We start from the raw sequence: 18,651 nt of genomic DNA on the forward strand, positions 1-18,651 counted from the left end.
GTGTCCCTCTGATTAGCAGAGGGCACAGTGGACGAAGCGTAGGACGGGATGCTGGTGAAGTGCGCGGGATCGCCGCCTGTCACCCTGGTGGGAGCTCCGGGCGTTCAGTCTGCAGATGTCGCCCGTTGGGTCCTAGGGTCGGGGGACTTCGTTGGTGCGGCCTGGAGCTGCGGTGGACGGAGCTCGCGAGTATGTCTGCAGTGGAGTGTCTGCCTCGGCAGACGTCACTGGCTAGGTCGCAGTTGTTTGCTTCGGCGTTCCCGTGACCCAGTCGCCAGGCAACGCGTAGTAGCGCCGCTGGGGTTATTGGGTATTCCGGTCACCTCTCGGCCGGCGAGTCCCACATACCCTCCCTCAGCTGGCTGGCTGCCTTATGGCTGGATGGCTAGCTTCCTAGATTAGCTAGATGCTCAAATACTATACTTACCTACTGTTAAATATAACTGTATTAATCAGAATAAATCACGAAGTCATGTTCATTATAATAATAACAATAAATGGAATGTCTGTAATATTTAAAAATAAAACAGTGAAATTTCGATTTTTTCTTAGCAACACCACATACAAGGGGCCAGTTTGACGCTTCATAAGATGCCGGCGTTATTGCAATTTTGGCCACGCGCCAGGAGAGCCTTGTCAGACTCTCTGTATCTGAACCATGCATGGACCTACATGAATCTATTCAATATGCCTTTGTATTTTGACGCAAATTCAGCTACTTATTGCTATCCCACTTCGACTTCCGATCAAGAGCGAGAGATCGGACACCACTGATTTCCGACCTCTCATTTTAATTTGTTTAGTCAAAGTGGGATAGCGCGGAGGTATTCGCTCACAGTTGACAGTAACCCTTAGGTATTAGGACTGAGCGCCTGATCCACTTTTGTTTATAATAATGGCTGTGCTGTGGTACAGAAATGATTAAAAAAAAAATATCATAGTGATCTGTGGTTCTGTGAAAATTCCTGTCAAAGAGTATGAACAGCATTCACTTAATTTACGAATGTAATAAAATTGTTTGAAATAGCGTTTGAGATTTGTGAATTGTGTATTCTAAATAATTTGATCAATTAATAAATATAGTCGTGATAAGTATTATTACTACGATACGATGGTAAAACGGTAATTTGCGATGTAGCCCTTGGTTTTTGTGGCTTTCTTAGTGGTTAGTTGAGGTTGAGGACTAGTGGAGGCTTAGTAGGTCGATTAGGATAGTAGGTCGTGTAGGTGTTCAATCGATATGTGGCACGAGCAGGCTGTGTTATGAATGAGGAAGCTCTGTTGGCGCGGGCTTCCGAGGAGCGGGAGCGGATCTTCCAGAGATACGAGAGGGGGCGTGAGAACCTCGCTGGCCAGATCGATCCTTGGGAGGATCCCGAGTTCGAAGATTACCATAAAACTGATCGGTAATCCCTATTTATTTACTCTTTAACCTATCTGTTTATTAAATAAAAAGAGAAACTGACTGACATGAATATCAGCACAAACTGCTGATCCAGATTTTGTATGTAGGTTCTCTAGATGATAAGTACTTAATAATTTATATTTTATCTAAGACAAAGCATTTTATCGTTATTTAGTTTGACCAGGTAAAAGAGGCACTTCCACTTGTTATGTTGTTTTTTTTTCTGCTTTATTATTTACATTTTTAAGCTGAGTATATACAATTTTTATTTTTTTAATGTTAAATAAGTAATAGTAAGTAAAAGAGTAGGCAGGTCAAGTGGTCAGGTAGGCTAAGTGATTACTGAGAAGTGATCCTTGAACATCTGAGGAGCCACTAATACCTTGGCATGGCCTGTAAAATGAAGGTGATCACAATAGATTGGCAACAGTTAATGTGATACAGTGTCTTCTTCTTTGTGAAAAATGCCTTGTCAGCTTATGGAAAATTAGTTTATCTGCCCCTTGAATAGCTCCATATTTTAGTTTTAAGGCAATATATAGATGTACTTGTTATTATTTCTGATACTTAGTATCAAATGTAAAATTGAGTGAGAAAAAAAATCCGGGACTCTTGCAATGCGATTGAAATTGGCAAAATGTGATCATTTTAGTGTGAATTCATTTATTTGTTTTATTAAGGACTTGACATAGCAAATGCTCACCATACAGACAGAAGGCTATGAAGACAAGAAGTATGGGTTTCTATGGAAGCAAAAGGGCATGTGCATTCCATTTTACCTAAAATAAGCGTCATGGATGCAATCCTGAGCACTTGCTATATAAAGTCCTTTAAGGTCATTGCGATTTTTCATACAACCTGGTAAATCAGAAATGACATAAATGTCACTCTCCAGTTCTTTAACTATACCATATACAAAAATCTATTGCTCTGTTGCTGCATGATAAAAGAGAAAACAAATCAAACACACTTTCCCATTTATAATATGGATAGTATATTGAATGTTTAAAAAAAACTACCAACTTTGCTGTGCTAAAATTTTTTTGTTTTTGATTATTTATTTTATGTAAGGGTTCCAACTCTGAACGTACTTGAGTTACCTGTGCGACACGGTGTGGTGGATATATTTTATAGAGTTTGTATGAAGCAAAGTGCACTTAAGCAACATGGCGCGGCATTTATTATAGTGTACTAGCTGATGCCCGTGACTTCGTCCGCGTGGGTTTAATTTTTTTGAAATACCGGTGGAACTCTTTGATTCTCCGGGATAAAAAGTAGCCTATGTAGCCTAATCCAGGATATTATGTATCTTCATTCCAAATTTTAAGCCAAATCCCTTTAACATAAGGTAAAGCGCAAAGGAGTAACGCACATACATACATACATACGTACATACATACACACAAACTTTCGCCTTTATAATATTAGTGTGAAGTGTGATATGAGTTTGATAGAGCAAGGCGTCGTGTATATGTATTTGTCCAAAATCCAACAATATTCAACATTTTTGTTTTGGACTGTTAAAAAATTCTTAGTAGCATGGCACACCATAAATGAATAGTAATTTGAAGTAGGTATCATCAAAGAGCTAGAGGACTTAATAGGTTACAATGTTGCATTGTATGACATCAATAGCATTCTTGCTATGCAAACTCATCGAAATATGAAACTCAAACTATAAACAACAAAAATGTACACAATTTACAGTAATTAAATAGCAGAAGAGAAATTGAATAAACTAATTCTAACCACAAACTTGGCATTGTATAGAAACTAATGGTAGATTCACATCATTGTCCTTAGGTCATCACGTTTGAAAGTCAAAAATATAATTTATTCTATCAGGTTTCTACGAATACAATCTACTAAAAAAGTTTATTTTTGTTCAATTAAGTATAAAACAATGCAACCCTTAAAATCGTTTTTTAATCTTGGTTAATAACTCTCAGTAGAGCTCTATTTTTACCCAACTGCAAGCTCAAAGGAGGGTATCAATATGATAAATAAAACACTTGACTTTATTTAAGAACCCTCATAGCTTTAGTTTTAAAATGTAATTAATTTAATATTATCACCAATTCATCAATTAATTCATACCTATATTTTTATATAGGTATGAATAAATAGGTTACATACATATTTATTCAATCATTTATTTCTATTTATTTGTCATTAAATTCAACAAATGACAACAAAAAGTTTACAGTGATAAAATGCTTTGATTTTAGATTACATGTTTCAAGTATGAACACCATTTCATACTTGAAATGTTATGTTATGACCATTTTGTTTGCTCTTATGACGGTAAAGATAAAAATACTACTTCAAAATTCGACTTTTTTGCTATAACGAAGACTGGGTCAATGCATAATAATTACCCATGTAAATAGGTGCTTACTTACAGTTACCTAATATTTTTATATCTTTTGAATATCTTTTCAATTGGGAACACATTTTGTATTGGAAGTTCACAATTGCTTTATTTGCACTTTGCAATAAAACAACTGATTATTACATTTCAGATATGGCTTCATTCACGATGAGCGACTCCCGCATAAGACTGCACCACAAAAAATTAATGTGGAAGTTGAGAGGGAGAAGAAGTGGGTTAAGATGCTTGGTTCTTGGGATTCCCCCACCACAAAGGAAAAAATACATAGAAGAATATACAAAGGCATTCCAAACTCTCTACGGATAAAGATATGGTGTAAGCTTTTAAATGTCAATGGAGCGAAATCTGAGACCCCAGGAAAATACCACGAGATGCTAAAGTTAGCCAAGCAGTGGTCTACAGATGTTCGACAGATTGATTCTGATGTGAACAGGCAATTTCGTGAACATCAGTTCTATAGGGAGAGATATTCTGAGAAACAGTGCTCATTGTTTAATGTTCTGTGTGCTTACAGCATGTACAACTCTGAAGTAGGGTATTGTCAGGGCATGTCAGGATTAGCTGGTGTCTTACTTATGTATATGGATGAAGAAGATGCATTTTGGGCTCTTGTGATACTTTTATCAGATAAGAAATATGCCATGCATGGACTATATGTTGAAGGATTTCCTAAGTTGACACGATTTTTGGAACATCATGATAAGATATTGACAAAGTTCATGCCAAAACTAAAACTTCACTTTGATAAGTATGGCCTTGATGCTATCCTCTACTCGCTTAAATGGTTTTTCGTGTGTTTTGTTGAACGAGTGCCCTTCAGTTTATGCTTAAGAGTGTGGGATATATACCTGCTGGATGGAGAGAGGGTGATAACTGCTATGGCCTACACGATTCTTAAACTACACAAGAAAGCCATTATGAAGTTGAATGATATGGATCTAATCGTTAATTATATTCAGGTAAATAACGACATTTAGCAGAATTTATAGCAGATTCTCGAATAAATGGATCCTTACCAAAGTTTTTTTTAATTTTTTAGGTTAAACTGCACAAGGATTTTGGTTATGAAGATGACATTGTCATTTATCACTTGGAACGGTCTATGGAAGAGCTGAAACGAGCAAAGCTTGATTACCCGGGACCGCCACCATCGACCGAGTTACCGCAACGACCTCTGGGTGTATTTGTAGAACCAGACAAGAAATCAAAAATTGGTCAAAGAGCTGAAAATTTTTCCGAAACTGAAAAACAAGCTAGAGCCACAGTGATCTTACGGTACGTTCTCTACCAGCCATAACATTATGTGCGTTTTTCAAAATCTTAAGCATTACCAAATTAGTTTCAATTTCTTTGTAGAGAAGAGGAGATTTTTGTTCCTAGTAACAAATTAACATATATATCAAAACTAACTCTGAAGGACACCGATAGTACAAGGTATGATTTTTCTACAATGTGACTAATAAAATATGTAATTAATATTGCAGTCGATACTCCGCTAGAGAAACTTTATAACAATTTTGTGATAATAATAGTGCTTATTCGATTGTACACATCATTATTCTAAACTAAATTGATAGAACATAAATTTATAATTTAGAACCAAAAAAATGTGGTCAAATTTTATGGGGTCAATGATGCTTTCAATTTTTTAATTTTCTGTACAGCCGAATAAGAACCAATAGAAAGAAATATAAAATACTAGAAAATGCCCGCGACTTCGTCAGCGTGGATTTAGATTTTTATAGATCCTGTGGGAACTGTTTGATTTTCCAGGATAAAAAGTAGCCTATGTCCGTCCCGGGATATAAGCTAACCCTGTACCAAATTTCGTCAGAATCGGTTATACTGTTGGGCCATGAAAGGGTAGCAGACAGACAGACAGACACACTTTCGCATTTATAATATTATTATGGATTTATAATTTATAACTACTGGGTTCATGTTTCTTTCTTCTCTTTGGGCTGGTTTCCGCACTTAAACGTTTCCGTCTGAATTACAGTGATATTGTTGAATACGCGAATCGTCTTTTTCGATGCGTCCCATTTAATTTTAAAATACTTTAATATTTATTGTGATATATATAGGTTTGCGCTTGACGATATTCATGCTTTATAAAAAGCAATGAACAATTAATCAGGTCTAAGTTGGAGTGTGCTTGCCTGGAAGAGACTTATTCACTATTCACATTTATCGCCTTTGATTACTACTGTATCTCATATTAAGCTAGACAAGTGTAAATTAAAAATTTGTAACACCCCCGACAAGTGAAGGTAACTACTAACTAAAGTAAAGGTAGTAACTAGAAAAGAGCTGATAACATTCAAAAGGCTGAACCGATTTTCTTGGATTACAGCTAAGAACACTCGATCAAGCCACCTTTCAAACAAAAAAAACTAAATTAAAATCGGTTCATTAGTTTAGGAGCTACGAAGCCACAGACAAATACACACGTCAAACTTATAACACCCCTCTTTTTGGGTCAGGGTTAGTAAAATGAGACATTTAAACGTACGGTGTAATTGTTCCAGGCGTGAAAAGGCGGCACTTGACATGCAGGAGTTGCGAGTCTCACAGAGCGATACCGTTTCAGGTAATTTGGAGGCCTCGCCCTCTACATCTCGAACCACATCCAAAGATAGTCTCGACTCTGATCAATTCACGCATTTATGAACTTGTCTATAACGTAACCTTTTATTGCCATTTTTCAGTTCCCGCGCAAAAATAGTTTGGTCTTATATAGTATTTCAGTTCTCCAAATAGTCCCAGTCAAACTAAGCAGATTTTCGGCTATATTGGGACATAATTGCAAAAGTTTTGACACTGCTATATTGTTTTGAAGGATCTCTTGTAAATACAGAGCCTACCAAAAGCTCTGATGTATAGGGGATGAGCGGCAGATAGGGAATGCATAATTAGCTGAACTGTTTTTTGTTTCTTTGCTAATATCTCGTAATCTATTGGGCATACTGGAAATTTACTTGGAACAAAAATAAAGATTTAAATTCATTACATAAAAGGTTTTTTTCCTTTTAATTCTTAGGACTTAAGCGTATTGTCTAATCCCAAATAGTATTTTAAGCATTTTTTGTTTTAATTAATATTCCGTGGCATTTCTTTCACTGACCTGACCACAGCATTAATTAAATTGAAGTTATTATTTACCTACAATGTAAATGCCGTTGAACAGCTGTTGGCGTTGATGTCACTAATTTAATTCATTTTTGAAAGCATTGATTTCGAAAAACTTGATTGCCAGATATAAGCAAAGAAACCAAAAAAAAATCTTCATTTACTTCTGTTGCTCTCGCTCTTCGCTACTCTCTCGCGCTCTATCTATCAGGACTTCGGCATGTTCATTAGCAGACTTTGGGAGGGTTTGCAAATGGATATACCAAGTACAACAGTATTTCAAACTATCAAAACTTTCGGAATTCTGTCTAATGAAAATATAATATGACTAGGCTAAAATTTATAGTTTTATGATAGCGGTTTTACCTACAATTCAAGTAAAAAATGATTTAAAATTATTAGAATGAAAAAATTGATATTACTGGATTGATTAGTATAGAATTAGATGCATGCCTTGTGTAATTAGTAACCATATATCAAAATACCAATTATATTATTCTTATTCGTTTCTTGTAAATTAGTAAAACCTTATTACACCACAGACCAATCATATTATATATAATCGTACAAAATCAAGATAGAAGCCTAAATTACCTACTTTTACAAAATAATAGAATTATTTCGGCACATGCGTCGGACTGTTTCAGCTATTTTAACCAAAAACTATTAAAACAAAAGCTGAAACTTATAACAATTAAATAAAGTTTTGGGATTTTTTTTTCAACATACTTGCCATTTATGAGAAGATAGTGAAGAAAAAAAATTTCTCTTGAGTGGGATGTTGTTAAATATTATGTATTTTAAAATCTTTCTAAAGTAACATATTTTAAATACAATTTACATAAAATCAGCGCTAAAATGGCTATTTTCGTGAATTTCCATTTCTGTTATCGTTAATGTAATTTACCTACAAGTACAAATTAATTCGATAATCCCTTTCGTTTTCAAGATTCTACATAATTTTTTGATATGAACTTAAATCTAAAAAAACTTACATATTATAATACTCATAAAAATTAAACGTTGGAAAAATTACAATGATTAAATTAAAATTTGAATATGTATGGCGTATGTTTTGTTTATTCTTTATAAAATATTAATACTGGTAAAATATGTTTCTTATTATAGATCAATCCCTTAAACAGGACCACACAAATATTTGAAAAATGGGTTTTAGGTTTTAATAAACTATTTAATCTTAAATAAATGCAGTTTTATCGATATCACTGACAAAAAATTTAATTTATATTTATTTGATTTAATGTATAATTAATACTTGCCCAATTTTTAAGTTATTTGATAATTTAAATAATTATGATCTGCCTTTGTCTATAAATATTTTATTACAAAGCTGCGCTCTTGACGCTGTGGCTTTCTCATCAATGTTGATTATTATTTTCTTTATATCGCTGTATATCTCACGTTAATTTTCTACTTAATCTTCACTCAGCATGATTAATATATGTATAAAACTATTAAATCCGGCTGAAAATCATATTTGTTATTTGGTCTTCTTTTTCCAGCTTTTCTTTCACTTTGCCCTTTTTTATGTGTTAATGTAAAATAATTATAATACCATAAGTCTGCCTTTATAAAGAAGAAAATTGTTAATATTGAATAAAATTCAATAATTTTAATTTTGTGTTTGTGTCTGATCGAAATATTCGTTTCTTCCCTTAAAAGTTGAAAATGGTGATAAATTAGTTAAGTAGGTATTATCAAATTTAAAAGTGTGCCTAGCCAAAGTATTGCCTTGTATGACTTTGAAACATTTGTATTAGTCAAATGCAAATGTTCGGTTCGATAACATTAAACATATTATAAATAAATTATATTTGCCAAGAACTTTTGTTTTGCCCACTCAGTCTCGCTAAACCCACGCTACACATACCTAAAAATCTAGTGCACTTATCTGGACAAATTTGAAACAATATTCGTGCCGTTTAAAATTTATATAAATAAATCAGATAAACTCCACTTTAAAAAATATTTAAACTGTGTGAATGTTAGATATTTACAGTAGTGTTAAGTTTGGTTTGACTTGATCTGTGTAGATGTTTGGATAGAGTACTAGACCTATCTTGTGCAGGGATTTTTTTAGTTTAGCATTGTTTACTGTATGCCATTCACAATGTTATGATTAGAATCTTTGCTTATAAGTAAATTTTTGATAATCTAGTAGTGGTTTTTATATCTATTTCATATTTGTTGTGATTCTGTAAATCACAAATCACAATATCTATGAATTCCTTGAAAACATGAGTTGACTTTATACTCGCGTAAAATATTAATTCTTTATCAGAGAAAATCTTTTAAAAGGACATCACGTCAGTTTTTTTGTGTGTACCAAAACTAAAAGCAAGTTCGTATAGCACGTATTGATTTGAACCTGTACTTGGCCCCAAAACGAAGTAAAACTACACTCGAAATCAAAGAAAGGGGTTGGTCACAAAAATCTTAATTTTGTCAAAACTATGTATTAAAATCCGTTTAGTAGTCCTATAGATAAAATTTCAACACAATTCGCATATTAATATATTAAGCCAGTATTTATTATTTTTACTAAAAATAACGTCAAATTCATAGTTTTGGAGAAACTTAGATTTTTGTGTTCGACCCGTTTTCTTTGTTTATGAGCTTATTATCTAATCTTTATACGCTAAACGTACGTAGCTTACTTAGCTGAATTTATATCAAAGTGGCCCGTGATTACTAACGTCTGAAGTTGATGGTAAATTGTATTTATTTGACAACATTGACACTGAATATTGCTTGGATCTTTAGGCCTGACATCCATTAGGACGCCGAATCGAATCGCAATTGATTTGCTTCCACATAATATTACTATTAAACTGAATCTATTTGCAAATTGCTCGCAAATGTAAATATGGGAGGCGAAGTGTGATTTGATACAGCTCAGTGGATGTCAGCTTTTATAAATAGGTACCTATCCCACATTCCGCACAGAATTGACTGAATAATTTTGTGTTCGCGATTAGTTTTATGTGATTTGTGCACTAGCATGTTATTAAAGTGGTACGGAGGTGGGTTTATGTTATTATTAACAATGTGCAGATAAAATGCCTTATCGTTTTCAGCTTAACATTGATGGTGACTTATTTCAACTAAAATTCTCACTAACCGGCGATTTTCCTAATGTTTTACATTTTTTAACCATTTAAGGATGGATCTGGTTTTAAAAAAAATACGTGCTTCATATATGAAACTATTATTGTCATTTATCTATTCATATACTTATCTATTTCGTTTACTCGCTTTATACGTCATGTAATTATTATTGAAGCGATATTTGGTAAAAACTCATTCTTCTCATGCAAATTGTATATCAACCTGGTGTTACTGATCACTGGTATATTACAGGCATCGTTTTTTCAACGCAAATCTCTGCTCGAAACCTGATACTCGGCTCGGCTTTCTGTACGTTGCATAAACCCACCCTCTAACATCACATATTATTACATTGTTGCTTTTTTACAATGATATTATTCATATTGTGTCATTACTTGTAACTTGTAAGTTATAATCTACGAATTACAACAATTATAATACAGGTAAATTTAGTAAATGAAGACAATAAATCAGAATAAATTGATTTTTAATTGATCATGTATTTTATTAGTAACAATTACATCGCTAACATTACCATAGTTAATGTAACCAAAGGGGGCACATTAAATATATTTTCTATTTTTAGTTTTGCCGCCCGTTGTGGTATGAAGACATCCAAATTAGTACATTACAAATATCTAAATTATGGTATGTCTTAGAAGTACCCCTACTTTATTTAGTTTCACATAGAGTATGTGTCATACGTATATACAGCACTGCAGTATATCTGTTTGCTTTCCTATAAAATTAGATTATACCGTGTTAGATGAAATATCATTATATTCATGTACATAACAAATAAAAAATAAGTTTATAGATTCAAAATATGAAAAATGCTTATTTTAAATATTTTATAAAAAAAAAAATATTTGATGAATTGAGAACTTCCTCCTTTTTTATAAGTCGGTCAACTATGACATTTTCACATTCTAATTTGTTTTCCTTCAGATGAAAATGCGATCTGCGCCGTTCCGCTTCACACATCCCAAGCCTCAATGAATATCCACAAAGACGTTCCTATCCCTTTCCCAATTTATGCGGCCGATAGCGATGTTGAAAACCAAACATATCTCATTAAAATAGATAAGAAACGAAAAAAGAATCGAAGATAACATTGATTTATGATATTCCATAATAAAAATGTAAATAACAAAAGCAATATAGTTTCATTGATGGTTAAGAGCAGAGATTTTTTGTTTTATACATTTGCATGTGGTGCTTTTGGCACGATGTTTGCTTGAGTGTGTGTGCGCAATATAACATCAAGGTAAGTTTACCGTTTTTTTTGCATGTATTTTGTTTCAATGCTCACACCCTAGATGTCATTGTTAGGATTTGAATCACGCAAATTGGGTGAATAATACTGATTGCACATCAAAGCACGCGCCACGAGTAGCGCATTTTTCAGTACTGAAAAAGGGAATGACGTCTCAAATATGTACAAGCCAATTCAATCTTTTGGCCGCTAGAAGGGCGCAGGTAGGTACAATACGTAAAGACAATGATGAAAATATGTCTTTTTATTTTGGTTTATGACTTTTTAGTGCCTCACTACCACAATGCGCTTCCCCGATGTTTGAATAAGCAATAAGCGGCCAATAATTTGAAAGCCCACTATATTATGCAAACGAATCGCTGCGTGCAATATATGTATATGAATTTCACACTTGCTTGGGACCACCGCCCCCATCGCAATAAACTTTGGCCAAGTTCATTTTATTTATGTCATCAGCTTTTAATTCGCATCTATATAAACAATTACATCACGGTAGACTTTTATAAATAACAGATATTTGTTTTTGGTTTCATATCCGCCGCATTAGATTTGTTATGATAATGACATCATAGCGGAATGCGAAATGTCAACAATTCATTCATCAAAATGTAATGAGTAGTTTGGGAAATAGGTAGCCCTATGAATGTACTTACAAACAGACATATGTTCCTACTCCTCATTGGTAATTTAATTTAGAGTTTGTACTTACTTTTGTTATGAAACTTAATTAGCACGAATATTAAAAAAATCCGTAAATACGCAAAATTAGTAAACGGTCTTGTAGGTAAACATAAACGACTATAATTCCCGTTTGTAGTTTTTTTGTAAGACGTTAAGTATAATTTTTTAAGGCTGTCTTTCCACTAAAATTATGGGAGGATGCTTAACGTATTTAGCTCACCAACAGGATGGCTCCATTTTTTATTGCTTAAATTGTTCCTTCCTTTGTTCCTTCTTTATCGTTCTACCATAGACCAGCTAGAAGCCCTAAACATTTGGCACCCTTGTGTAGTCGACATACAAATTTCAATCTACTCATACGACACATTTTTGCTCGACACATTTTTGCTTAAATTTTCTGATACCGATACCGTTAAGTTGTGGAATGCCCTTCCGGCGTGTTTCCTGCCAAGTATAACTTAACCTATTCTTATTATTCTTATACTAGCCAAGAGTGAAAAGACATTTAGCGCTCCAAACTATAGACTTCATTATCGTCAATCGGAAGCGTGTCTCAACAAAAAAAAAAATATTAACTCCGCTAAGCAAAATATGGGATCCTATTAGGGAGATATCCGTGGATAAACGTCCTTGTACATTCCTGGTAGAAAGACAGCCTTATAAATTGTTCAGGGCAACTTTATAACAGTGGTGCGTGCGTGAGATAATAGTCGGTTTTTGTGCTTGATTCATGTATCTAATTTTGACGGTATAAAATTGGTAAAATAGTGTTATGTTCAGATCACAGCGGTGTGGCCAGTGGAGTCCGATGTGAGGACTCTGTTTCGGCGCTGGGTTCGAGGCGCTCGCTGGCCGACACGAGCGTCACAAGTACCGCCGACCTGAGCGTGTTCTCCAGCGGCCGCTCCCACGCGCCGGACAACTCGCTGGACACCCACAGCAACATCAGCGACGACGGCACAGGGTCAGATGGGTGAGATATTTACGTAGATGCACTCATAGACACAGCCAGCGCGAACTAACGGTGTGAATCGGAATCGAGTCTTTTTGTCCCTACGTTTCCACTAGCCTCAGCAATAAACAAAAGTTATGAAACATAGTCTGTTCATATGTTATATGACACAGTTGAGCCCTACTTATCTTATTTGTGTACTAGATGTTGCCCACGATTTCGCTAGCCTGAATTTAAATTTGCAGCATTTGCAGCGCCCTGACGGGGCTTCATGTTGTGATATTATAATTTTTTTTATCATGATGTAAGACATGAATGCAAATAAATAAAGAATAAATTTTAAGAATCCCTTAAGATTGATGTACCTGATTTTCTGAGATAAAAGGAGCCTTGTACAAATACACTTTCGCATTTATAATATTAGTATGGATGTTCGTCTTGTTTGACAGTGTTAAAATAATAATCAATTTTGTTGATTAACATTGTTAAGCGACTAGTGGAAACTCACGGTGATAACTACCTAAACTGAGCTTTTGACATACTTGACATACCGTTGAAATCGGTATGATGAAAACAAAAGACCGAGGACGCGCTGCGTTTAGATCTATTTGTGCTTGCTAGGCCGCTGTCATAATGTTAAAATAAATAAAGCCGAGTTTAAGTTGTTATCAAAAAAGATGCGATGCCGCTGCGTCTGACACCTGCCACTCAGTACACTTGCTTCTGCTTGTGAACATTTGACTGGGACAAACGCTGCACACCCTGTCCCACACGACACCCCATCACAGCGAGAACTCGGGCCTTACAGTTATAAGAATAACACAACCCCTACGTGCGTTTGCCGTGTATGTGCATCGTCTGGGACGGGTCCGCAACCGAACCGAACAAATTACAACAAATTAAGGTCTGAATGGTTTTTTGGCTTTAATAGGCTTATTCATTTACAAAAAACCGGCTAAGTGCGAGTCAGACTCGCGCACTGAGGGTTCCGTACTCGGGTATTTTTTCCAACATTTTGCAAGATAAATTAAAAAACTATTTATACATAAAAATAATTAAAAATCTGTTTTATCTAGCCTTAAGACTTTTCCAAGAGTAATATCGACATCGACAGAAAAAAACATTAACAGATCTTTTGTTGGAATTTGTTCTAGGTAAGATGACTTTATCACTAAATTAACCTCTTTTCCTGAAATTAAAATGAATACAACCTCATACCCGTTTGCAGTCTGCATCTCTATCGGTCCCCGTTGTGTGCGCTTGCGTTAATTTTATTCAAAACTTATAACATTTTATTCACCAATTGTAGTTCAGGAATTGTAAATTCAAGACTTACATTGAGAAAATAAATGCCTGCGCACACCTACCGATGGTTCCTATGTATAAGGGCCAAACTGAAAGTCATAACAATATAAGAGGCCCCCTAAGTTAATAATTTATATATATTTTTAAGACTATGTACTCGAAGCTTATCAAGCTTCTCACATCATTTTAATATGAAACTTATAACTATGTAAAAATATATACAATATATATGTAAGTATATATATAATAGTGATTTTCATTTTTGACTTTTAGTTATTTGCTATGGCACATATTGTCCTTATATATTAATTTTTGCTACTTCTTTTTATTGAAGGTGCGATATATTTCAATTATTACAGCGTAATCATTGCTCCTTTTTGACGTATAAGTATTTTCCTACGACGTTTAGTCGATTGAAAAAAAAAACGCGCGTATTTTCATATACATGTAATATGTAAAGTGAAAGAACCATAATGTTAGTTTAGCCCTTGAACATAGGACCCATTATACGTAAAAAGTCGAGAATTTGAATGTTTGTATTAAGTAGTAATTTTATATTAGAACTAAGTAAAAATATAAGGTCTATACCAAATGGATTGTCCCCATCACAATCCCAATAATATACTGGTATACGTCCCTAACAAAATATACGAAAATTATAAAAAAAAACACCAAATACCTAGATAGATAGATTGACTAGTAAAATAGCTTTCTTTATTATATAAGTACTTACAGCTTTGTATAAATATTTTGTGTAATATAATACTTATTCGTAATGGACATACGGCACTCAAGGTGGGGTCAAAGGGACCGCAGCAAATCGACCCGGTGGCAGAGTTGGCGGTCTCAAACTAAGGCATATACTTAGCCACTGGGGCTCCAACGAGTTAAATAAGACTGAATCTTTAGCAGAAGCCGTGGTAAGGGTAAGGTGGGTCACTCACTCACTACCCTAAGCAATCTACAAACATTACTCAAGCTAGTTATGCCCAGTTATGCCGCAGCGTCTCGAGTACGCGTTCATATCTCGCTACCGATTACCTAGTTTCAATTGTACGACAAAACATAAAAAAAGGCGACAAAACTTTTAAAATATTTAAAATGAAATAATGTATTTATATAGGTTCATTTTATATAGTTTATAATGTACGATTTGGATTTAGGGTTATTAAAATTCCTGTGGAAACTCTTTGATTTTCCGGGCCAAAAGCTTATGCCCGTCTTCGGGATGTAAGCTAACTCTGTACCATATTTCGTCAAAATCGGTTAAACGGATGGGCCCTTGGAAACGTGGCAGACAGACAGACAGACAGACACACTTTCGCATTTATAACAGTATGGATTTTTCTCACAGATTTGGATTTATAATGTCAGCTCATTACAAAACAAAAATTATCGGTAACAATGATTGGGAATGTAATATTTTTTCGCGTTTGCTAAAGATGTCTGTTTTTCTCGATAAATAATTTACAGCAAATAACTAGACTTTACAATTGTTGCGATTTAATTTTCTTTTATGATATTAGGTAAAAAAAAATTTGATTTACTTGACAGCCGTGGGGATAGTAAATTAATGTAAAGTAAATAATTTATCAATTCAATGTCTCGTAAAAAGTTAGTTACAAGAAAAATATTTGTATGACATTACTTTGAATCCCTGAAGTCGTTGGCGAAAAATGGACGAATACATCTTAAAGATCATTGCCATATTTTATGCTTTGCTCGCAGCTCTTTATTTACTAGTGAACACTTTGCTTGTGTGCCATTTTACGTGTATTTTATTTACAACTTAGAATAGGTAGTATATGTCACTAAAGTATGTAGTTATATTAAAATGCGAAAAAGTGACTCAGTGATCAGCTATCATAGCGGCATAGTCAAGAATACAAAGCATAATTAGATACCTATTGCATTGAAATCTAGTTCAGCTTATATATCTTCTGTATATATTATATTATGTATTATGATTAAGCTCGCTAGCTGTGATTCAAGCTCTTGAAATTATTGTAGATTTATTATGTGCATACCCTAAGCTACTATTCTGGTGATTTCAGGTCGGGGATTTGTGGTTTGAGTATACAAAGGGCGCCGTCGACCGCACATTCCACTCCGCGAGGCACGCCGCACCCTCCCTCCGTCTCGCCTCAGTCAGAGGACGTGGTGCGCATCCACGTCACGTATAACCCTCTGGCCGCTAGTCCCTCGCACTTGCAACCGGTTAGTCCATCCAACTACAAGTCCTATGCGGAGGAACACCACAAGCCTCTGTCACTGGGATTCTACACGGGCAATGGCGCTACCAACCTGTCCTCCGATAACAGGATCAGGATACAGGTCTCGTCTGACGAGCTTCTGACTCCCGTTGTCGACTCCGGCCGCATTATAACTCAGCGCTATATTGAATCTCACTCGGGAATCTACGATATAAAGTAAATTTTGATCTGGTATTATTTTATAGTTAGCCTTAAAAAGGTAATATTATTTCGTAAACGTTCGTTTACTCTTGAGATTCATATTAAAATTACAAGAAAAATGATTTTTACATACATAAATCCCGAATGTTGTTTGCTAGGACAAAAGTCAAAATTTATTTTTTATAAAAGTAAGTATATAATAATAATTAATATTGTTTAATGTTCTCTGGTTGCAGTGATGCCATATTTTAGGTACAATGGCGCTCATTCCATTATTGCTTGTTTAGGTTACGATAATTCTTGAAGTAATAAAGTTGGTAATTGTTGATAGATTAAAAGTAATTATGTAACCATATCGTGTGTCTAGTTAATATCGTTAATATTTGTTTGTACAGTAAGATCTCTAAAACATTTTCGCTAAAAGTTCGCAGTAGTTCATTCTATCAAAAGTATTGTGTAAAGGCGTATGACGAATGATATTTATTAATCTTGCTCATTTTAATGCTTTTTAATTGTGAGTTCGGAATCTCAAATCGTTAACAGAAATCTCATTTTAGTAAATATTACTTTGAATGCAAAGTCAATTAATAGGATTGTAATAATCGTTTTACCGACATAAAAACATATAAATTTTAGCGTATGACAAAATAACGAATATTTGTATTGTCTTTTCGTATTTTAGTTTTTATAAGAACCATAAGGGTAGTTATTTTTTCATGACTGTATTTTGTTCTATTCTTATTCCTATTACAAATGTGTGCATTTGACAAGAGTTGTGTATCCAAAACAATTCGAATCATTGCAATTGTAAATTAGAGCGGTTACATCCGATACGCGTCCGTGAAAATACGGATATAAAAAAACGGACAAATCCAAGCTATTTAGTTAACATCTTTGACATATGTACGTCATACGTCCGATTTGAATCCGAGACTAATCCGAGGCTAAAACGGATAACGGAGAGAAATCGGATGACGAAAGTCGGAGCTAGTGCGTAAGCTACCATACCAATAGTTCTATCACTACTTCAGAACGTGTTTTCACGGACTCGGATCGTATATAGTGTGTAATCGCCTTTTATGTATAAGCCATTATCGAAATGGCCACTAAAACGCACACAAGATTCAAGTTTAAGATTGTACAAGTTCACATTTTAGTGTAGATGAAAATTTAAAATTTGTTCCACTTAATAAAATAGTAAGTGAAAGTACAGTACAATGTTATAGATCGCTTTTTCCGTGGTTCAGATTTCTAAATGTTCAGTATTACCACGTATATAGGTTGCGTCGATGTACCCGCGACCATTGGCGGCGTTAGACCAAACGCGAACGTCATCGCGAGCGACAACAGGGGCCCTACTACCATCGCTTAAAGTATAATGTTTCAATATTGTTTCGACATTTTCATATAATCTTTGTATGAAAATGTAAAAACAATATTAAAACATTATTACTCTAAGGGGCGGTAGTAAGGCCCCAGGTTTGCGAACCCTTTTTCATTTCCAAGTCAAAAAGAAAACGTTAAATTGGATGAGCTAAATTATACACTTCTTTTCTTTCTTTCTTCTCTCTGGGCTGGTTTCCGCACTTAAACGTTTCCGTCAAAAAAATTATAACAAATTATTGTTTGGCAAAAAATTCAAAAATTAGATACCTTTCAGTATTCAGCCTTTTAATGCAATAAACTCTTTTTATTGGTCTTAGCAATAACTTTTATGAGCCATGCGGTTTCCTCTTGCTATGCAGAAGAATTGTGCCGACGTAACTTATATTCGTGGTTCTAATATTATAATCATAGGATTGAGCTGAATACTAGTTTTAGATTAAGATCAAAATCAAAATATAAGATTAACATTTGCGTAAACTAGAAACACTTCATTTAGCATTATATACAATATTATTATATGTATATTATAATATTGTAAATTGATAAATTAATAATTGTATGACTAAATAATAAATTACTATC

The 18,651-nt window shown here is 34.3% G+C and overlaps 1 protein-coding gene across 7 annotated transcripts; it reads left to right on the forward strand.

The window, feature by feature from the left end:
• The first annotated feature begins 852 nt into the window (after positions 1-852).
• Positions 853-18,385, forward strand: LOC123880110 (USP6 N-terminal-like protein). Of its 7 annotated transcripts, none has more exons than XM_045928029.1 (7): positions 853-1,406; positions 3,928-4,756; positions 4,837-5,072; positions 5,154-5,231; positions 6,326-6,387; positions 12,781-12,985; positions 16,324-18,385. In XM_045928029.1, the coding sequence occupies exons 1-7, from the start codon at positions 1,264-1,266 to the stop codon at positions 16,700-16,702; spliced, it is 1,932 nt and encodes a 643-aa protein (XP_045783985.1). In that variant the 5' UTR covers positions 853-1,263; the 3' UTR covers positions 16,703-18,385. The 7 variants fall into 7 exon arrangements, with proteins under 7 accessions (XP_045783985.1, XP_045783986.1, XP_045783987.1 ...); XM_045928030.1 differs by having other exon boundaries at positions 12,781-12,976; XM_045928031.1 differs by having other exon boundaries at positions 854-1,406; positions 12,793-12,985.
• Positions 18,386-18,651: the final 266 nt, after the last annotated feature.

This window comes from Maniola jurtina, chromosome Z (genome assembly GCF_905333055.1).
Source record: "Maniola jurtina chromosome Z, ilManJurt1.1, whole genome shotgun sequence".
Classification (NCBI taxonomy): domain Eukaryota; kingdom Metazoa; phylum Arthropoda; class Insecta; order Lepidoptera; family Nymphalidae; genus Maniola; species Maniola jurtina.

What these genes read in the sequence shown, in the direction of transcription:
- LOC123880110 (XM_045928029.1), top strand. Translation starts at nt 1,264, where the DNA reads ATGAATGAGGAAGCTCTGTTGGCGCGGGCTTCCGAGGAGCGGGAGCGG. An exon ending in ACAGAGCGATACCGTTTCAG is followed by an intron (nt 6,388 to 12,780) that starts GTAATTTGGAGG and finishes TTGGTAAAATAG; the next exon opens with TGTTATGTTCAGATCACAGC. An exon ending in GACGGCACAGGGTCAGATGG is followed by an intron (nt 12,986 to 16,323) that starts GTGAGATATTTA and finishes TGGTGATTTCAG; the next exon opens with GTCGGGGATTTGTGGTTTGA.